The 23,043-nt window shown below is 39.1% G+C and overlaps 1 protein-coding gene across 2 annotated transcripts in view; it reads right to left on the bottom strand.

The window, feature by feature from the left end:
- Positions 1-12,296, bottom strand: part of OLAH (oleoyl-ACP hydrolase) — a 31,527-nt gene extending 19,231 nt beyond the window's left edge. Inside the window, exons 1-3 of one of the 2 annotated variants that reach the window (XM_040968163.1) lie at positions 12,002-12,296; positions 10,578-10,765; positions 8,396-8,526 (exon numbers count right to left, since the gene is read on the bottom strand). In XM_040968163.1, coding sequence (XP_040824097.1) covers positions 8,396-8,526; positions 10,578-10,609 — 163 coding nt within the window. In that variant the 5' untranslated portion in view covers positions 10,610-10,765; positions 12,002-12,296. Of the gene's footprint in view, positions 1-8,395; positions 8,527-10,253; positions 10,458-10,577; positions 10,766-12,001 lie in introns of those variants that run through there. The other variant, XM_040968162.1, reaches the window with a different exon arrangement.
- Between the last annotated feature and the right edge of the window lie 10,747 nt (positions 12,297-23,043).

Genomic DNA, 23,043 nt, shown 5'->3' with positions numbered 1-23,043 from the left:
AGTCATCCCTAAATGTGGAAATACTGTGGGGAAAAAGCCAGGATAAAAGGTCAGACTTACCTCTGTGTAAGTAAGTGTATCTGTCTTTGTTTATTCTTCTGTCTCATTTCTGTACATTAACTTTTTACACAACAGCAGATTGTAACAACAGTCTGCAACTTGCTTTTCCCCTAGTTCATTACATAACATAGCTCTTGTTCCATCTCTGTATGTACAAACATTAATCATTCTTTTTAACAGCAGTATCTTATAGTGAACTGTAGCTATGTCCCATAATTTATTTAACTAATTTTCTCTCAATAGATGTTGTATTTCTCAGGGATTTTTTTTTAACAGATTTATTTATTTTTATTGGAAAGGCAGATTCACAGAGAGGAGATTCAGAAAAATCTTCCATCCACTGGTTCACTACCCAGATGATGACAATGACAATGTGTGTGGATCTGAGCTGAACTGAAGCCAGGAGCTTTTTTCAGGTCTCCCATGTGGTTGCAGGATCCCAAAGCTTTGAGCCATCTTCCTTTGCTTTTTCAGGCCAAAAGCAGGGAGCAGGATGAGAAGTTGAGCAGCTAAGACACAAACCAGTGCCTGGCACTTGCAGGCAGATTAGCCAGATGAGCCATCATGCCATTTCTGCCCCGAGAATATTTTTTTTTTTATTTTTATTTTTGTATTGGTTACTGTTTGAGGGCTTTTTGGCCACTAAAACAATGCCAAAGTGTAGTTCTTTATACATTTACATCAACATGCTTTGGAGAATATAAAGCTGTTGTTGAAATTCCTAGAACTGATTTCCCGATAAACCCTAGCTGGAAGGTTGTTGGCACTGAAGGTGAAGCTAAATTATTGGAAACACTCAAGGGACACTGGAAGGGAGCTTTGGAATCAAGCACAAATCAAACTTTTGGCTGATTATGAAAAAAGTAAAACTAAGAGAGGGAATGGATATCTATTTATGCTGGTGGTTAACATGCCCATATCCCACATAAAAATACATAGATTCAGAACCTGGATCTGGCTCCTGACTCTGGGAGGCAGCCATAATGACTCAAGTAACTGGGTTCCTGCCACCTTTGTGGTAGAGCTGGATTGAGTTCTTGGCTCCTATCTTTAGCCTGAGGTCCACCCCTAGACCTTATGGGCACTGGAAGACTAAACCAGCAGGTAAAATTCCGTGTCCATCTCTATCTCTTAAAGAAAAAAGTTTGAGTCAATGCATAATCTTATGAAGTGATTTCTAGGTTATCAGAGCTAGTAAATGTAATTTTGGAAGTCACTGTTTCATCTCCCATTTATTATTTAACCTGAAAAGCTTGTATTGTATAGATGTATTTGAAATAATTCCTAGAAAAATGAAGTTAAAAGTAAGCTTATTGCCATCAAAATTTTTTTAATTCATTCATAGTTTTCTTTCATGATATGTGTTCTCCATGAACATTTTGAAGATTACATAACTAGAAGTAAAAGAATGAAATTCTATTTAAATAAAATAAAAAATGAATTTCATCCACATTAGGAGCTGCAGATAAATTTCATTTTGTTTGTGACAACATCTGAAGCAAAACTCTAAATAGCCCATGAGGAAGTGGATGTGAACTCCCATCCCTTGAATGACTTGCTTCGAAAGCATGTAGGAAAGACATTGTGCAAAGCAAGTCCCTGGTGGAGAAATCTGGTTAGGTGCTCATAATTGCCTTCCCCCGTGGTATCTCATGTCAACCTCATGGCATTTTCCCTCTGGGATCTTCTCCCCAGAAGCCCATGATCCATGCCTAGCCAGGCTGGAACATTAGGAAACCCAAGTGGAGAGACAGTCTACAATGCACCTGACCTGACCTGAACTGTTTGAAATGCCATCAAGAACAAGGCAAGACAGAGAAACTGTCACAGACTGGAGAAGGGTAGGAAGGCTCAACACTCAGAAAGGTACTGGCTCAGGTGACACAGGAAGAGAACACTATGGGAAATGAGTGGGCAAGGAGTGCAGTACTAACATACTAACATTGGAAGGCTGGTAATTATACAAAGATTTGTTATACGACCCTAGACTCACATAACTAGCTTTCTGTGCATGGCTAAGAAGTAGCCTACCATAGACCATTGCTCTCTTTGGAAAAACAGAAAAACACAGACACAAATCACAGAATAAAACTGAAGATGTCGGGAAGCAGCTAGGCCAAGAATAAAAAGGAGAAAACTCAGTCTCTATACTGCTCTCGGAGGTCATGTGATGCAGGTCATGCCAGAGAATTTCTGCAAGACCAACAAGCCAGCAGGGTTTTCTACATTCTCTCAGGGAAAGAAAGATGAAAATTGGAACACAGTGCTACCAAGAGAGCCAAAACTTCCAGACAAAGTTGTGGTCAGGAAAAAAAAAAAAAAAAAAAAAAGTGAATCTTGCTTCAAGGCATTTGACTCATTCCTAGGTAGCGCAGAGATTAAGAATATAGACAGAAATCAGAAAAGAATTTTTTTCTTTAGATTCACAATCTTGTAAGAAAATAATTCAAATTTGCATTCCACCAATAAAGAAAATCATAGAACAGATATGCAGTAGATCTAAAAGGAAGCACCAAGAAAATGGTCCTGAAAAAGAAACATTCTTAGGGACTTGTGGAAACCATGTCAAATGGTATAACATGTTTGGTGAGAATCCAAGAAAATAGAGGAAAGAAAAGGAAAAATTGAAAGCATAATGACTGAAAAAATTTAAGTTTGGTAAAAATTGTAAGCTTATAGACCTAAGAAACAAAAGGAACCCCAAGTGTGATAAACAAGGGTACATTGTATTTTCTTTATAAAAATAGTGACAAGATGGTCTAAACATCAGCCAGAGGAAAAGGACAATTGCACTTAACAATAATTATTGATGCCTTCTCATAAAAAAACAAGTCAAAGAACAACAGAATGACATCTGTAGAAGGACAAAAGTAGGTCAACCTGGAGTTGTATATTCAGATGGCATCTATATATATTTTCAGGGGGAGACACAAGGCATATTCTTCATGTTGTGGTTAAGCCACCCCTGGGGATGCTCACGTTCCATATCAGAGGGCCTGGGTTATGGTCCTGCCGATACTCATGATCCCATGCTTTGGCTAACAAATGCCCTTGGAGGCAGCAAGTGGTCCCATTCCTGCCATCATGTGGAGATACCAGCTGACATCTGGTCCCTGGCTTTGACCTGGTCGAGCCTGGGCCATTGTAGGCAGCTAACCAGTGGATGAGTGATTCATACTCTCTCTGTCAAGGTGTATGCCCAAATTGAAATAAAAATGTTTGAAAAACAAAGGCAAAATAGAGACAAAGTATAATCTTTTGAGGGAACATGCTGACAACACGTATGCACTAAGAAGACTTTCCTCAGGCTGGAGGGAAATGATTCCAAACACAAACTCAAACAACACGAAGGAAGAAAATAGAAAATGTTTTTCTTATTTAACAAGATATTAAAATGTAACTACTAAAAGGGAAAAAAATACAAATGTCCTAGAAAATTGAAATGTGTGACAGCAATAGCAAAGGGAAAATACACATCCACATTGTAAGGTTTTGAATTTTAAAAAAAAATTAAGGAGAATCAAGATGGCGGAATAGGGTAAGGACACAAACACTTAGGACGAAGCAGAGAAGGCACATTCCAGGAAATAGGAGAGGACACAACAGCAGCAGAGGGGCACCTGGAGACTGACAGACACAGGAAAGCAGCAGAAACACTGGTATGGTGTTCAAGTGACTGATATTCCAGCAGCATTCAGCTAACGATCTGAACTCTACCACAGCCGGAACTCCACCAGCAACCAGGTGGGAAGGGACTTTCACTGGGAGCTTGGGAGGTGAACCCAGACAAAGAACCATCCATCCTGTTGGTCCATTTGATTTGACCAAGAGCAGAGACAGAGCAGCAGATCCCAGACGGGCAGTGTGAGAACAGGGTGGATTTTACAGCCCAATCGGGCCCCAAGAGCTGAATTGGGCACCATTTTGCGTAAGGAGGCAAAGGCCAGGGAAAGGACTGAACATATGCTGAGGTGGGAGTGAACTCATTTCTGACTCAGTGAGCTGAAATAGCGTGGCATTTTACAGGTTCTACCCAAGACAGGTATGGGTAGCCCTCAGACCTGATGGCCAGCAGATCAAGAACTTTAGTAGTGGTACGTCAGGTCAGGTGCCATTTGTACAGTGTGGCAAAAGTTTTAGGACTGCAGGGGACAACAGTGAACTGCACATGTGCTGAGCTTGCAAGAACTCACTGACTTAACTGGATTGCACTGGTCCCACAGGAAAATAATACCGACTGTGGCATCATATGTGTCAAAATAGGTCCATGTGGCACCAGACGTAATGGTCAACAGGTTCCGGCAAGATCAGCCCCACCAACAACCTAGCTATACAGGACACCTGATGTCTCCCTAATCCTGGGGCCCACTCCAACTGAAAGTGGGAAAAAGATTGCAGAAACAACAGTGCAACCTCAGCACGGTATCACAGGAGGTGGAGATTGGTGAGCCAGGATTTGGGGCCACAGAGTTCTTTGTGGAAATCTAACATAAGAACCCAGACCTGGAACTTGCTGGAGGGAGTGGCATAATTGACTGCCATCAAAGAGCTGGGTACCAATGGCAATAAGTAAAATCAAACTGGAGACCTGTGGGTGACACAGCTTAGAAACTTGCCCAAGGAGAAGAATCTGATAACTAGAAGTACAATGACCAAGATCAAAAGAAGACACACAAGCAAAGTAAATATGACTGAAGACTCCCCTGTAAAGGAGCAAAACCCTATGCCAACCTCAGAGTTAACTGAGGAAGATGGGGGACACAGAAATCAGAAAACTCATTATAAAGCTTCTGATCAACAATGAGAAGCACATACAAGAGTTCAAAGAATTTAAAGTATTTTACACAAGCAACAGCAGCAATAAAGCAAATCAAGGCTGATATATCAGAAATTAAAAACACAGTAGAGCAAATTAAAGAAACTGTTGAATTTATCTGGACAATAAGATGCTGGACTCTATGCTTGGTATATGTTTGCAAAGAAAGAATCTGGACTTAATTTGATCTGTAATACTACAACAAGGTGGAGGAATCCACCATGAGGGGAGGGTACGGGGAATCCCAGAGCCTATGAAACTGTGTCACATAATGCAACATAATAAAAAAAAAGTATTATAAAAAAAAGTATTATAAAAAAAAAAGTACAGTGGAGAGTCTCCAAAATAGAATGAGCAAGCAAAAGAAAGAATTCCGGATTGGAAGATATTTCCTGTCACCAGGGAGAATCAAACAAAAAGCTGGAAGCAGAACTGGATCAGGCCAAAAATGTATTCAAGAATTGAAAGACACAATTAAGAGGCATAATATAAGAGTTATGGGAGTCCCAGAAGGTGCAGAAAGAGAAACTGGTTTTGCAGATATATTTAATGAAATAGTAAGGGAAAATTTCAGTAATCTAGAGAAAAAAAATTGGAAAAAGCAAGATCCAGGAGGGGCACAGAACTCCCAACAGGCTCAATCAAAAACAAACTTCACTACGACACATGATCATCAAGCTCTCTTCAATCGAACCTAAGGAAAAGATCCTTAAATGTGCACGTGAAAAGAATCAATTGAGATATAAAGGAATGCCAATTAAACTCACGGGAGATCTCTCACAGGAAACTCTATAGGCAAGAAGAGAATGGAGTGACATATTCCAGATTCTAAAAGAAAAAAATTGTCAGCCCAGGATAGCATATCCAGCAAAGCTTTCTTTTGTCTTTGAAAATTAAATAAAATTCTTTAACAATAAAGAAAAGTTTAAAAAAATATGCCTTTACCAAACCTACCCTACAAATGATACTTCAAGATGTTCTCTTGACAGAGAAGAGGAATAGCACCTGACAAAACCAAAGGCAAATATGAAGAACATTCCAGCAAAATCACAACAGAAGACTAAATCAATGAACAGTCCATTCCTAAAATGACAGGACCAAAGTACCACCCATGTATATTTAACTCTGAATGTAAATGGCTTAAGCTCAATCAAACATCATAGATTAGTAGACTGGATTAAAAAACAAAACCCATCTATTTTTTTTTTTTTTTGTCTACAAGAGTCATATTTCACCAACAAAAATCAGCGGAAACTATCTCATGGATTTTGATTTTTTTTTGTTTTTGTTAGTTTCATCTCTTCAAAACACTTTCTTCTGATTAAATCCTTCAGTGACTCATAGATCATACAGTAGCATCATTTTATTCAAGAAGGTTCTTGATTTCCTTTTTCATTTCTTCAGCAACACATTAACCATCCAGTAGCATGCTATTTAACGTCATGGTGTTGTTAATTTCTTTTTTCTTTCTGTTGTTGATTTTTATTTTGTGTATTTTCATTTAAGGCAATGTATAGTAGCTGTGTAATGGAGCCTGTCATATTTAGTAACATGTTATTTAACTTCATGGCATTGTAAATTATTTTTCTTCCTACTGTTGATTTTGTACTGTGACTTTTCATTTAAGGGGATAACTGTGAAATATAGTAACTGTGAAATGGAGACTAACATATCCAGAAGTGAGGATGCAGTGTAGTATGCAACTCTATTTCCAGACAAAGATGGATTTACAGTGAAACTGTTCACTCTATCTTGACAACAGGATGCTGGACTCTCTGCCATTGTCCATGTCCGCAATGATGGACATATGACTATGTATGAAGAACTATAGTTTAGTAATGATAAAGAGGAACTAGGTGGGAAGTGGGGGGAATTGGAGAGGGGATAAGGGAAATCCCAGGAGCCTATGAAACGGTATCATTAAATTATAATAATAGTAATAAATTAAAAAGATGTTAAAAATAAAATTTAAAAAAAATTTAAGTTAGAGATTTAATTTTGTTTGGAAGGCAGAGTGACAGAGAGAAAGGTGAGGGAAGAGAGAAAGAGATCAGTCTTCCATGTTCTGGTTCACTCTGCAAGTGAAGCCATGGGCCAGGAGGTCCATCTTGGTCTCCCATAGGCATGGCAGGAGCTCAAGTACTTGTGCTATCTTTCACTGCCTTCCCAGGAATGTTAGCAGAAAGATGGATTGGAAGTTGAACAACTGGGGCTCCAACTGGAATTCCCACATGGGATGTTCAAGTAATAAGTGGTAGCCTAATCCACTGTGCTACAATGCTGTCTTCAAGATTTTGAATTTGAAGATAGATTATGAAAAGTTAAAGATGCATATTGTCAATATTGCAGCAAGCACTAGGAAAACAGTTATAACTAATAAGTAATGGTGGAGATATATACAGAATATTTTTTAAGTGTTCCAATAATATAACAGAAAAGGAAAAAAAACAGAACAAATCACAAGTAAGATAAATTGAAAAATACTGCCAGGATGATAGATTTAATTCAACCATATCAATAATTTTATAATGAAATTATAAATATGAAATTCATAATTTCTTAATGGCATCAATAATGTCATTAGTTATAAATTCAAAGTTAAAAAAGCCATCTAAAAAGTCCTCCTAATTCTAATAACAATGACAAAATAGAGGCAACAGAATTTCATTAGAAATATATAAACCATCTCTTGAAGTGAAACCTTAACTGCTTATTGTTGATTGTCTACCAATTAGAGAAAGCTTTACCATACTTCAAATTCCTATATGCTTAGGTCATCAGATTTTTAAAATTTATTTATTTATTAAGATTTTAAAGATTTACTGACTTATTTGAAAGAGCAATAGGTGGGAAGAAAGGGAGAGAGAAAAAAAATCGTCAGATTTGCTGATTTACTTCTCAAATGTCTACAACTAGAGCTGGCTTGAGCTAAAGCTAGGAGTCAGGAAATCCATTTAGATATCCCATGTCGGTGGCAGGGAATCAAGGGCTTGGACCATCTCCCACTGCTTTCCCAGGCATAACAACAGGAAGCTGGATTAGAAGTAGAGCATGTAGGTGCCCAGAGTGATGGCTCAGTGGCTAAATTCTTGCCTTGCATGTGCCGCGATCCCATATGAGTGCAGATACATGTCTCAGCTGCCTCACTTCCCATCCAGCTCCTTGCTTATGGCCTGGGGAAGCCACGGACCCTGCACCTGTGTGGGAGATCCAGAAGAAGCTCCTGGCTCCTGGCTTTGAATCAAATGGGCTCAGCTCTAGCTGTTACCACCATTTGGGGAGTGAATTAGTGAATTGATGATCAAGATCTTTCTCTCTGTCTCTCTCTCCATAAAATCTGCCTTTCCAATAGAAATAAATAAACCTTGAAAAAGAAGAAAAAGCAAAGCAGCTAGGACTTGAGCCAATGCATTTGTATGGAATGTTAGAGTCAGAAGCAGCTTAAACCACTATGCCACTGTGTTGGCCTAAGCCATCTGACCTTATAAACTACTTAGCTGGTGATGAAAATGAACGTACCTTCCAGGGAGTTATGAATTTTTTGGCCCCATTTGGCAAAGTAAGTAGAGCCACCTCCTGCCCAGGGAAAGCAAATCAGCTTAAAAATTGCATTAGGATTTTGGTATATGCAGTTCAAAACTTTTTCATTCCTAGGGAAAAAATGAAATAAATTTAACAATACATTTATCATTGAAGTTATCAATCAATAACCTAAGATTACTGTTAACACATATCTCAGAGATAGGGCATGAATTCCACAAACTGAAAATGATTAGTATTTGGAGTAACAACTGTATACTTTCCACAGTGGAATCGGAAGTATTGAATAGATACAAAATGTGAGAGATCCAGGCTTAGTATAAACAGCCAAGAAAGGATTAAACAATATTAACTATTACTAGATATTAACTCCACAAACCACTTGCTAAAGCCATGACCATGTGTGGAAGAAGGCAGTGCTTAGAGCTTTTTATGGTAACTTTTGCTCATCCACATGAAGCAGCAGGATCAGATAGTTTACGACTCTTTGTTGTTAACCTAAGCACAGAGTGTGACCATAAAGGCATGGGTTAACTTCCCTGTGCCTTGAGACATGTAGACATTTATACATGTCTTTTGTCTAGCTTCAGAAGCTCAGCACTTACATTGTTTTCTTGACGATGGTGTTTGTTCTGCAGAGGGCACAGTGCAGCCAGAGGCACATCTGGCTCTTTGTGAGAAAAAAAAAAAAAAAGGCTAATCTGGTAGCATGGGTGCTGTTCTCATGAACTCAACCAGGCATTCAGATGAGTCTATGTTTGTCAATAAGCTTTCATACATTTACAGGTATACATTTACTTATGCAAATGATGAGCAGTATGTTTATTATAGGAGTGCCTGCACATGTGAATGTGCATATAATATATTATATACAAATATGTTCATTGAAAGTGTTCATGAAATGCAGTGAATAATGTCTTCTAATCCTCCAACTGCCAAGGTAGTATATATATATATCACAATTTGAAAATATAAAATCTAATCATACATTTAAAAATAATTTCTAGTTAAAATTAAAAATTAAAATTAACAATTAAAAATATTTTAAAATGGAAGTCCTGTATATGAAAACAAAGATTATTCTAACATAAAAATTAAGTTCTCCAAACTGAGTTAGATGTGTTGTAACAGGAACCTTTGTCCACCATCAACAGCATATGTTCATATAAAAAGTGATGTCCAGTTTTTCCAGTTGGAAGCAAAACAAAAAAACGATCTTATGATATGCCTCTGACAATGTTAATGTGTAGATATAAATTTCTAGGGATGCAGGAGAAATAATTAAATATCTCTATATAACAGTACATTGTTAATACACATTTAAAGTTCCTTTAGAAATCATCTTTTTCACAATTCAGAGGAATTGTGCACAGGAAGCTTCAGTCTTGGTGTTTCACAACCATCAGAGCCACTTTTCAAGTCATCTGTAAATTTTCCAGCACATATAATTGTTCTCCACAATTTAAATCCTTTCTATAGGTCCCAAAATGATCATTCTGTCTAAAGACAACTATATTTTTCTCTTTTGGATGCTGGTGTGGCTACAAGCTGCCTTTCCATTATTTCAGTCAGCGCCAGTCTTGGGGTCACCCGAGTGGAACACACTGTCAAATGAACCCACAGACAGGACCTCAGGAGTGGGTAGAGCCCAGTCTGGTGCTGATTAGAACAATATTTTTATCATGGCTCATAAAATTGACAATCATATTACTCAACTAGTTCATGACAAAGCAGGAATTATAGCTCAAATCTTGCATCTCCTCAATTCCACCTCCCTACCCACCACCCTACTCACCCCGACCTCCACCTATCCGTTTTTCAGTGTTCTTGGCATCACCTGTGGGGAAGTTGCTGAGTGGCTGGAGGTGCAATGGGAGACCAGAGAATGGAAGACGAAGCCATTTTCCAAAGAGGTGTAAAAATGGGCTCTTGCCTGCACTTCTGGTCACAGAAGCTTCTGCCATGAAAGGTACTTAATGCCTTCTGTTTTAAAATACCACAGTCAGTAGCCTCTCACATACAGAATGGTCGTTTCACCTACAATACCTGACGTTAGCAGCAGTGCTATCAATTTTGGCTTCTAGCAGAAGCCTCTTTCAATCTAAAAAGGCTATCTTACAAAAACAGGAGGGAAAGCCAGTTAACACACACAATGACCTACCTGGTTCTCCCAGCTTGGTCTCTTCCCTCCATGCTGAGAAGAGCTCCTACAATTGCTGGTCTTTAGCAATTCACTAAGCCAAGTCTGAGTTAAATTCTTGGAGGTGACACTTCCAGTTTGCTTTATGTCTATGGAGTGATCAGATCTCTACTTAAATCTACTGAATATATTGAGTGTTCCAACCATTGCTAAGGAGGAAGAGGAAGAAGAGGAGGAGGTAGGTGAGGCGGAAGAGGGGAGAGAGAGAACAAATAATGTGTTAGAAGCTATTGAACAGTGCAAGATAAGGACACTCCTGCCTTAGTTCCTTTTAAATTTCCAGAAAGTGCTTTCCACTAATAAGACTTGGACTGACAGAGAAGCAAAGATGAAGTGTTCTCACACCTAGCAACTGAACAATCCTTCAGCTAATAGGCAGACATGCTCTCAATATAAATCAGGAAACTGGGGCTGGCAACAACATTTGTTCTGAAGATTGAGATATCTTAGCTCTCTACATACTTGTAAAGTACTGTCCTTTCAAATCTTTAGAGAGAATCTAAGAATCATTTTACAAATTTCAAATATTTGGAAAGGAGAAACCATAATGTTCCAAAAATAAGGTATTAGACTCCTTCCTTGAGGGAAAGCAGATGGAAACACACTTGTCTAGAATACCAGAGAAGAACTTGGCAGAAGCACTATTCTAGAAGTAATGGCATAGATTATTTCCCCCCCAGAACTGATATATAACACAAACCAAAAGTAAAACATGCCCAACAGACTCCATGCAGACCAGATTACAAAGAAATGTACAGGTATATTCATTATCCGAAACTCCAAAACAAAGAAAGACAAAGGATGCATTTTAAAAGCAGTGGGTGGGCTTGACATAGCATCGTTGGTCTGACAGCAGTGTTGCAAGCCAGAAGAGGATAGAATGACACCTCCAGGTACTGAAAGGAAGAACTGCCAAGTTAGAATTCTGTATCCAGTGAAAATAATGCTTTAAAAACATGCAAAAATAAAGACATTGTCAGAGATTGAAAAAGCTGAGTTGGTCACCAGGAAATACTCTTTTAGCAGAAATATTTAGACAACAAGAAAATTATTTCAGATGGACAATATGCAATATCAGAGCAATGAAAATTAAAGTGGGAGTAAAGGAGAGAGAAATATAAATGAACATTGATTACACAAACAGAAACTGTTACATCTAATGGACCTTAAAAGATAAAAGGTGTAATACCAGACAAGCTAGCATGCAGGTCTGGAGTAGGTAAAGATAGAGCTGTGCAGTTTTCTTGAAAGTTTTACTGAATGTAGACATTCACAAATATGCATGTTTTCATTTCCTCCTGTTTTTTTTAATGTTGTATTTGAAATGCACATAAAAACAGAGAAGAGGAGAAGATAGAAGAGAAAGATAGAAGAGAGATACATACCTCCCATTCACATGATGATTCTCAAAGGTCCGCACCTATTTATTTCCTGACATTTGTACAAGGTTTTTCCTCCAGGCATTGGTATGTGTCGGTTCTTCTGCATTGTCCTCAGATCACTCTGCTCTCCATGTTCCTCTTCCTTTGCATACTTGGTTACTATTTATTTTCTCAAAGATTCTTTCTCTTATTAGACAAAGCACAAAACCTAGCAGGTGAGCATTTTATATTTGAAATTACTTTGGAATCACAAAGGCAAACTCTGTCAGTTTGCAGTCCCCACGGTAGAGCACAAGAATCAACACTGGGAGCTACTCGGAACGGGCCAGGTTACAGTAATAGCCAGCATATATGTGGGTTAGGTCTGGGGCAGAGCCAGTCTGGGCCAGTTCACAACACCCACTGGCAGATGTAAGAACCAGGACAGGGTGTAAGACAGGCCAGATTGGGACATAACACCAGACAGTTCACATTAGGGCCAGAAATGGGGGCTGGCTGTGCTGTGCTAAGCTGCAGCACCCACCAGCATGAACTGGAATTAGGGGGCCGCCTGGGCCAGGCCTACCTACAACACCTGCTGTAGAGCCTGACTGTGCCACAGCACCTGGGGTGAGCCCACTGTGGCGGTTCAGTGAGGACTCCCCTGCTGGGCCACTACCTGCTGGTGAGCTTCAGAATTGGGCTCCAGGGTAGACTAGGCCAGGCAGGGTTATGATACCTGTTGTCCTGCATGTGAGCTGGCTTAGGGAGAGAGCCAGGCTGGGCAAGTGGCCATATGTACTGGTGCATGCATGAGCCAGAGTGAGTGCAGGCTGCTTGAGCTTTGCTGCAACATCAGGTGGAAAGTGCTGAAAGAGGGAGCAAGTCCTGTTGTGCCAGACCCCAGAACCATCTACAAAGTGCAAGATCCGCGGTTTGGGGAAACTGTGGGCACCTCTGTGACGGACTGCAGTTCCCACTAGTGAGCATGATTGGCAGGGCTGAGGGTTGACCTGGCTGGATAGGCAGTAGCACCTGCTGACATAAATGTAGGCTGGATAGTGGGACCAGTTGGGCTGCACTAGGCTGTAGCACCTATTGGTGTGTACAAAAGCTGAATGGGATGCAGGACAGACCAGACAAATCTGCTGCACATACCAGGATGTACAGAAACTGGTGCTGGGGGCAGTCTGATTGGTCTGCAGTTCCCACTGGTGTACATGAAGGGACACTATTAAAAGGAAGACTATTAGAGTTATGGGAGTTCCAGAAAGCACAGAAGAAGCTGGGTTTAAAGTTTTATTCAATGAAATATTAAATGAAAAATTTTCCTAATTTGGAGAAAGAATTGGAGAAAGAATTGGGAAACAGAATACACGAAGGGCAAAGAACTCTCAACAGGGTTGACCAAAAGTGATCTTCAACATAACACATGATAATCAAGCTCTCATCGGTTGAACACAGGGAAAAGATCCTTAAATATGCAAGTGAAAAAAAAATCAAATAACATATAGAAGAACCCCAATCAGGCTCACTGCTAACCTCTCACAGGAAACTCTGCAGGCTAAAAGTGAATGGAGTAACATATTCCAACAAAGCTTTTCTTTGTCCTTTGTCTTTGAAAATGAAAGAAAATTCTTTCACAGTAAAACAAACAAACAAAAAACTCAAAAAATTTGCTTCTTCCACACCTGCCCTACCAATGATACTTAAAGATGTTCTCTCAATAGGAAAAAAAATAGCACCTACAAAGCCGAAGGTAAATGTGGAGAACATCCCAATAAAGCCCACAGAAGTCTAAATCAAACAAAGAACAACCCATTACTAAAATGACAGGACCAAATTACTACCTATTGTTATTAACCCTGATAAAACCTCTCCATACCAACCGTGAATGTAAATGGCTTAAGTTCACCAATCAAAGTCGTAGATTAGCAGACTAGATCCAACAAAAAACCCATCCATCTGTTGCCTACAGGAGACACATCTCAGCAACACAGATATGTGGAAACAACATGAAAGGGTAGAAAATGATATTCCAGGCTAAGGGAAAAGAAAAACATCTGGTGTAGCCATTCTTACATTAGATAATATAGACTTTGACGTAAAAAATATTATAAGTAATGAAGAAGGACACCACATAATACTCAAAGGATCCGGGCCGAGTGCAATAATGTAGTGGTTAAAGTCCTTGCCTTTCATGCAGTGGGATCCCATATGGGCACCAGTTCTTTTTTTTCTCCTTGGGAAAAATGATGCCATCGTATAATTCATGAGCATGTGATGAATTTGAATAGAGAAAAGAGATTATTTGGAAGGAACCAAACTGAAATAAAAACATCAAAACATATGGGATACAGCAAAAAAAAAAAAAAAAAAAAAAAAGCAAACAAACAATCAAAAAAAAAACAGTACGGATTGGACTATTGGTGTTACACTTTCCATCTTGGCTTCCTTACATGAGAGAGAATATATATGATATTTGTTCTTTTGTGATTGGGTCATTTCACTGAGCATAATGGTCTCTAGTTGGGACCACCTGGTTGTAAATAGAATAATTTCATTCTTCTTAATAGCTGTATAATATTCCATGGAGTAGATGTACCACAGTTTCTTTAACCACTCTTCTTTGGACACACATCTGGATTGTTTCCATGTCTTTGCTATTCTAGAGTGTGCTGCTGTAAATATAGATGTACCGATCCCCTTCTCACATGCAGATATTCCTAGGAGTGGGATAGCTGGGTCATATGGCAGGTTTATTTGCAATTTTCCAAGCACTCTCCATACTGATTTCTATAGTGGTTTACTAACCTACACTTCCACCAGCAGTGAAGGAGGGTGCCTTTCTCCCCACATCCACTCCAGCAGGTGTTGTTAGTTGAGTTCTGAATGTAGGCCAGTCTCGCTGGAGTTAGGTGGTACCTCAATGTGGTTTTCATTTGTATCTCTCTTATGGCTAGGGAGCCTGAGCATGTTTTCATATGTCTGTTAGCCATTTGAACCTGTTCTTTTGAGAAATGTTTGTTCATTTCTTTTGCCCGTTTTGTTACAGGGTTGGTTGTTTTGCTGTTGTTGGGTTTCTGAAGCTCTTTGTAGATCCTGGATATTAGTCCCCTATCACTTGTGTACTATGCAAAAATTTTCTCCCATTCTGTTGGTTGCTTCTTCTCTTAGTTGTTTCCTTTGCTATACAGAAATTTTTTTAGTTTGATGTAGTCCCATTTGTTCATTTTGGATTTGATTGCCTTTGCTTTTGGCATCTTTTCTAAGAAGTCTTTCCCTGTTCCTGTATCTTGGAACGTGCTTCCTATGTTTTCTTTTAATAGTTTGATGGTTTCTGGGTGCAGAATTAGGTCATTGATCCATTTAGAGATGATTTTTGTATAATGCAACAGGTGTGGGTCTTGCTTCTTTATTCTGCAAGCTGTTATCCAGTTGTCCCAACAGCATTTGTTGAATAGACCAGATTTTTCCCCTGGATTGTTTTCAGTTTTCTTGTCAAAGATTAGCTGACTATACATGTGTGGATTCCCTTCTGGTGTTTCTATTCTGTTCCACTGATTTTCTTCTCTGTTTCTGTGCCAGTACCAGACTGTTTTGATAACCACTGCTCTGTAGTATGTCTTGAGGTCTGGAATTGTGAGTCCTCCAGTTTGATTTCTATTTTTCAGGATAGCTTTAGCTGCTTTAGCTATTCAAGGTCTTTTGTCATTCCAGATGAACTTTTGTATCATGCTTTCTATTTCTGAAAAGAATGTTGTTGGGATTTTGATTGGGATCGCATTGAATCTGTATATTACTTTTGGTAATATCATCATTTTTATAATGTTGATCCTGCCAATCCAAGAACATGGTACGGTTCTCCATTTTTCAAGGTCTTCTTCTATTTCCTTTTTATATGATTTATGGTTTTCATCATAGAGGTCTTTCACATATTTAGTTAGCTTAATTCCTAGGTATTTTAAGATTCTTCTCCTCTATTTTAAAGGGGACTGTGCTTACAGTTTCTTTCTCAGCCATGGAATTATTTGCATACACTAGTGTCATCGATTTGTGTTCATTAATTTTGTATCCTGCTACTCTGCCAAAGTCTCTTATGAGTTCCAATAGTCCCTTGACTGAGTATTTTGGTTCTCTTATGTAAAGAATCATGTCATCTGCAAATAGCAATAATTTCAATCCCTCATTTCCAATTTGTATTCCTTTGATTGCTTTTTCTTGCCTAATAGCTCTGGCAAGAACTTCCAAAACTACATTGAAGAATAGCGGTGAGAGTGGACATCCCTGTCTAGTTCCAAATTTCAGCAGGAAGGCTTCCAATCTTTTCCCATCTGTTATGATGCTGGCACTGAGTTTTTTGTAAATTGCTTTGAGTTGTAGAATGTTCCTTCTATGCCTATCTTGTTTAGGATTTTTAACATGAAGTGGTGTTGGATTTTATCAAATGCCTTCTCTGCATCTTTTGAGAGGATCATATGGTTATTATTTTTCAATTTGTTGATGTGATGTATCACATTTATTGTTTTGCAGATGTTGAACCATCCCTGCATGCCCAAGATGAATTCCACCTGGACCAGGTGAATGATCTGCCTGATGTGTTGTTGGATCTTGTTGGTTAGTATTTTATTGAGGATCTTTGCATCTATGTTCATCAAGGATATCGGTCTGTAGTTATATTTTTCTGTTGTTTCTCTATCTGGCTTTGGCATTAAGGTGATATTAGCTTCATAGAAAGAGCTTGGAAAGATTGCCTCTCTCTCTATTGTTTGAAAAAGCTTGTGTAAGATTGTAGTGGGTTCCTTTTGAAATGCTTTGTTGAATTCAGCAGCGAAGCCATCTGGTCCAGGACTTTTCTTGGTTGGGAGGGCTTTATTATTGATTCAATCTCAGTGCATGTTATTGGGCTGTTTAGATTGTTAATTGCTTCTTGATTCAATTTTGGTGGGTTGTATGTTTCCAAAAATCTATCCATCTCCTCTAGGTTTTCTCATTTGTTTGCATATAATTGCTTGTAATAGTTCCTGATGATTCTTTCTATTTTTGAGGTATCTGTTGTTATATCTCCTTTCTCATCTCTGATACTATTGATGCATATTTTCTCCATCCTTTTTTGATTAGTCGGGCTAGTTGGGAGTCTATTTTGTTGATTTTCTCAAAGAACCAGTTATTTGATTCATTGATCTTATTTATAGTTCTCTTGGTCCCTATTTGGTTTATTTCCTCCCTTATTTTTATGATTTCTTTTTTCCTACTAATCTTGGGATTGCTTTGTTGTTGTATTTCTAGTTTCTTCAACTGTAAGGTTAGCTGATTTACTTGATGTTTTTCTAGTTTCTCAACATAGGCACTGATTGAAATAAACTTTACTCTTAACACTGCCTTGATTGTGTCCCATAAGTTTTGATATGTTGTGTCGATGCCTTCATTTGTTTCAAGCAATTTTTAAATTTCCCCTTTGATTTCCTCTCTAACCCATTGCTCATTTAGTAACAAAGTACTCAGTCTCCATTTGTTTGCAAGTGTTCCTTGGTGTTTTGACTTCTTGGTTTCTAGCTTCATGATGGTCTGAGAAGATGCATGGTATGATTTCAACTCTTTTAAAATGCTGAGGCTTGTTTTATGACCTATAACATGATCAATTCTAGAGAAAGTTCCATGTACTGATGAAAAGAAAAAGTGTATTCTCTGTCTGTAAGATGAAAGGTTTGATAGATATCAACTAAGTCCACTTGCTCTACAATTTGGGTGAGTTCTGTTGTTTCTTTGCTGAGTTTCTGGTTTTTGATCATTTGTGTTAATGGGGTATTAAGGTCTCCCACTATGATCGTATTGGAGTCTACTTCTCCCTTCAAGCCCATTAATATTTGTTTTACGTAGCTAGATGCTTTGGCATTTGGAACGTAAACATTTATTATGCTGATGTCTCCTTGCTGAAGGCATCCTTTGAGCATTATGTGGTAGTATCTATCTCTTTTGATGCTCTTTACATCAAAGTCTATGCATCTGATATAAGAATGATTTCACCTGCACGTCTTTCCTTACCACTTGCTTGGAATATCTTTTTCCATCCTATCACTTTCAATTTTCTCTGATCTTTATTGGTGAGATGTGTCTCCTGTAAGCAGCAGATAGCTGGGTTTTGTTTTTTGATCCAGTCCTCTAATCTATGGCATTTGACTGATGAGTTTAAGCCATTTACTTTCAGCGTTATTATGGATAAGGGGCAATTTGGTCCTGTCATTTTGGCGATGTGTTGTTCTATGATTGAGTCTTCTGTTAGCCTTTTAGTGAGATGTTCTCCACATTTACCTTTGTGTTTGGTGGTTGCTATTTCTTTTTCTTTCATGGGAATATCCTTGAGTATCATTTGTAGGGCAGGTTTAGATGAGAAAAAATCTTGAAGTTTTTCTTTATTGTGGAAAAATTTTATTTCATTTTCAAAGACAAAGGAGAACTTTGCAGGGTAAGTTATCCTGGGCTGAAAATTTTTCTCTTTTAGAATCTGGAATATGTCACTCCAATCTCTTCTGGCCTGTAGTGTTTCCTCTAAGAGGTCAGCTGTGAGTTTGATTGCAATTCCCCTATATGCCACTTGATTTTTTTCACATGCACAGTTAAGAACTTTTTTCTTTTTGTTCAACTAAAGAGAGCTTGATTATCAATTTGTCGTAGTGAAGTTCATTTTTGGTCAACTCTGTTGGGAGTTCTGTAGTTCTCCTGTATATTATTTTCCAATTCTTTGCTCAGATTCGGGAAGTTTTCCTTTATTGTTTCATTGAATACACCTTTAATCCTAACTTCTCTTTCTGCACTGTCTAGAACTCCCATAACGCTTATGTTGGACCTTTTAATCATATCTTTTAATTCTTGGGTAATTTTTTTAGCTTGACCTAGCTCTGCTTCCAGCTTTTTGTTTGTTTCTTCATGGTGACAGGAAATGTCTTCTAATTCTGAAATTCTTTCTTCTGCCTCATTCATTTTGTTGTTGGGACTCTGTACTGTATTTTTAATTTGCTCTACTGTGTTCCTAATTTCTGATATATCAACCTTAATTTAATATATTGCTGCTATTTCTTCTTTGAACTCTTGTTTGTTCTTCTCATTGTTGGTCAACAGCTTTATAACAAGTTTTCTGAATTTTTTGTCCCCCATTTTCTCAATGTCTACCTCAGTTAACTCAGAGAATGGATGAAGCTTTTGCTCCTGTGTTGGAGAGTCTTCAGTGACATTCATTGTGTCTTTGTCTTTTCTTTTACGTTTAGTAGTTGCCCATCTGGTTGACGAAATCATCTCTAAGGTGTATTACCTAGAGGTCTGCAAGTTGATTTTTTATGTTCAATCAGTGGCCTGGATTTGGAAAACACAGCTGTCCTGAATAATTGCTTTGTCCATAGCACTGATTTTGTAAGCAGCACTAATCATGTTTCCCCCTGCTGGCTGATAAGTCTGAGTACCTCATGGAGTTATTTGGGGTGGAGTTGGTGGCATGCCTTTGTCGGGGCTGTTTTTTCTGCAGAGTCTGTGCAGTGCTCTAAGATGGTGGTGATTTTGTTCTCAGCTTAGTTCTTGGGCAGCTCAGCTGTCCTGCCTTCAGTGTAACAGTGTCTGGTCCCATAGCACTGTTATCTGAGAGCTGCTGAATTCACACATGCACAGTTTACCACTCCTCTTGCATTTTATCAGTGTTTGGAGCACTTGCTTAAGTGTCCAAGATAGCACCTGTAAGGGTACCAACAAAGACCAGGGGGCTGTCTGCCATCAGCTCCAGGGACCACACAGACCCTACAGGCTGCAAGGCTGGTGCTGTGGGCTCAGCTCAGTGCAAGTAACTAGTAACACGCCCACTCTGGACCTTCACTTGGGTCCACACTTGCTGCCCTGCTACCCAAGATGGCGCCAGGTGAGAGAATTGTAGTTGCTGGCTTTCAGTTCCAGGGACCACACTGACCCTGTAGGGAGCAAAGCTGGTGCTACCCTCCCCACTTGGATCAGTTCCATGTGATCAACCAGAAATGAGCCTTCTCTGTGCCGCTCTGTCAACTCCGCCAGAAGATTGTGCCCTGAGTCTTCTACTCTCTCTGCCTGTGGCTGGTCCTAATCACCCAGCTCAGATTGTCAGGTCCCAGACTGCACTCGCCCCCGATCTCCCCACCAGGACCCAGGCTCCCACCTGGTGGTCACAAGAGCTGTGTGGAGGCCACTGCTGGATGTTTGGTTGGAGCTGGAAACAGATTGCTGGAGCCTGAAACACCGGAGCCTGGATCGCTGAGGTCTGAGTTGCCGCTCACCAACTGCTGGTGGGTTTTTTGGTCCACTGCAACACTGCTGTCACATCGCTGCAGGTTCTCTGTGTCCAGGGAGTCTCCAGGTACCATCTGCTTACTGCCTGAATCCTATTTTTCCCCTGTAATCTACTTATTGTACTTCACCCTGTCTAAAAATTCTCTGTCTTATCAAACATGTTTGTACCCTATGCGGCCATCTTGCCTCTGGGCATCAGTTCTAATCCTGGCAGCCCCACTTCCCATCCAGCTCCCTGCTTGTGGTCTGGGAAAGCAGTCAAGGACGGCCCAAAGTCTTGGAACCCTGCACCTGCATAGCAGACCTGGAAGAGCTCCTGGCTCCTGGCTTTGGATTGGCTCAGCTCCAGATGTTGTGGCTGCTTGGGAAGTGAACCATTGGACAGAAGATCTTCCTCTCTGTCTCTCCTCCTCTCTCCTCCTGCCTTTCCAATAAAAATAAATAAATCTTTAAAAATAATAATAATCAAAGGATTCACCCAGCAAGAAGAGATCACCTTACTAGTTTCTTAGGATGCTTTCTTTCTCAACTCTAATTTTGCTTGGTTTTTCTTTCTCGCTTTTCTTCACAAATCTGGCTAAAATTTTCTTTTGCTCATCTTAAAAACTGGCTCTTTCTTGTTGCAATTTGTAGTTTTTGTTTTAATTCCATTTTTTCTGTGATTTTTTTCTATCATTTCATGATTCCTGTTCATTTTCTCATTGTTATTAAGTTCTTGAGATGCATTAGATAATTTGTTTGAGATATTTCAATTTTTCATAATCATCTGATATTATAACTGTTGCTGTCAATACTGTTTTTGCTGCATCTCATGGGTTTTGATATTTTTGTTTTATTATTATTCCTTCCACAAAGTTTTTTTTCTTATTTCTTCAGTAATAAGTAGGTCATACAGTAGCATGATTTTCTCCAAGATAGTTTTTTATTTTATTTTTCATTTCTTCAGTTTCACATTGATCATTCCATAGCATGCTATTTAACTTCTTATTATACATTTTCTGTTTTTCTTCCTGTTGTTGGTTTTGTTTTATGGCTTTTCATTTAAGCCAATGTATAGCAACAGTGTAAGATAGCAACAGTGTAAGAGAGACAACCATGTTGAGATGTGAAGATACAATGCAGCATGCATCTCTACTTACAAATCAAAGATGGATTCCCAATGCAACTGTTAAATATAATTTGACAATAGATGCTGGACTCTGCCACTGTCCACACCTACAGTATCAGGATGCACTTCAATAGCAGAATGATGGACTTATGACTGTTTATGAAGAGCTATACTACTGTAATAATATAGGGGAAATCCGTAATGGTGGAGATTTGGGAAGGGAACAGGGAAAATAAAATAAAGCAGTATTTATTTGAGATCCAAAGCAACCAGATAGAGACAGAGCTGGAGTCAAATCACTGCCATCTGCTAGTTCACTTCCTCAAATGACCACAACAGCCTAGTCTAGGCCAAGAGCAGGCCAGGAGCCAGAGACCTCAAAGGATCCAGGAATTAACCAAGAGGCATTCTGGTTCAGCAAGACCAGACCAGCAGGTTGTCTGTGACTTGGCTTATTCCATAAGATTTGGAAAAACTCTCAGGATCACTTAAAAAGGCAAGATGGAGGTGATGTATAAACGGCTACAGTTCAGTAAAGCTAAATCCTTTCTCTAAGCAAATTAAGTGCCGGAGGCCAGCTCTAGGCGAGTTCAGAGCTTGAGAAGGGTGTGTGGCATCGGCAAAAAGAAAAGACATGGACATGGCCACTTGGTGCCCTCCTGCAACAGCTCAAGAAGAAACTGTCCTTTTTATTTACTCAGACACATCACAAGCCTCTACACAATTGTTTGATTGTTCTATTTTTGTGTCATGACTAAGTGGGTATGCACAGATATTTGCTTGTTTTATTTTTTACTTCATGGTCAACCAGGTGCTCTTAAAGATAATTCTGTAATTTACCATATCATTTGCTTCAAAGCAAGCCATTATCTATTCTTCAGTAATAGCCATAGGGTGACAGCCAGGACTCCTAGACCAAGACACATGTGATTACCTACTAATCAGTAATACATTCCTACTACATTTCTATTTCCATAACTTGCCTACCACTTAAAAAGAGAAATATGTTACAAGGGAAAAAACATAAAAATCTAAGACAAAATTTTCAAATATTAAATCCCCCTACAATTACAGGCTCTATAACCCCATAAAAAATCAAACAATAATTAAAAGCATATCTCCACAATATTAATAAAAGTATCCTTTAATTGCTGTAGCCAAAAATCATGTAAGAGGCAAAGACAGCTACATTTCCTATGTTCCAAAGGAATTATAAAAACGGGATAGCCTTTAAGGTCACAGTGACTGTATTTATTGCCATAGCAGTTTTAGCTCATTCTCCCATCACTTTCAATAATATTTAGGATATTTACCAAGTCCTTTCCCAGAAGGTGTGCTACATGTCTGGGCCAGATTCCGGGGCAATAGTTAGGCACACAATAAGGTGTCCAGAAACAGCATGGGCTTAATTGCGCTCCTCTTTGTAAATTGTTAAAGGCCCACTCACCAAGACATTATCAGCAACATTAACTCCCAAGCTCACATCGGTTACAAATCCCATCTCACAGTGGTAAACAACAATGCTTTAATAGGTTACAGAATTCCCAGTGGGGTGGTTGAGTGTCCATGCAAAAGGGGAGTGAGATTGCGTCAAGATGGTTAGAGTGAGGTCCACTGGGCCTTGCCAAACTGCTGGAAGCTCCTCTGTGCCTTA

This window comes from Ochotona curzoniae, unplaced genomic scaffold (assembly GCF_017591425.1).
Source record: "Ochotona curzoniae isolate NIBS_2020 unplaced genomic scaffold, NIBS_Ocur_1.0 scaffold_4683, whole genome shotgun sequence".
Taxonomy (NCBI): Eukaryota; Metazoa; Chordata; class Mammalia; order Lagomorpha; family Ochotonidae; genus Ochotona; species Ochotona curzoniae.
The sequence above is the reverse complement of the archived record's forward strand: the minus strand, read 5'-3'. Positions and strand labels throughout refer to the sequence as shown.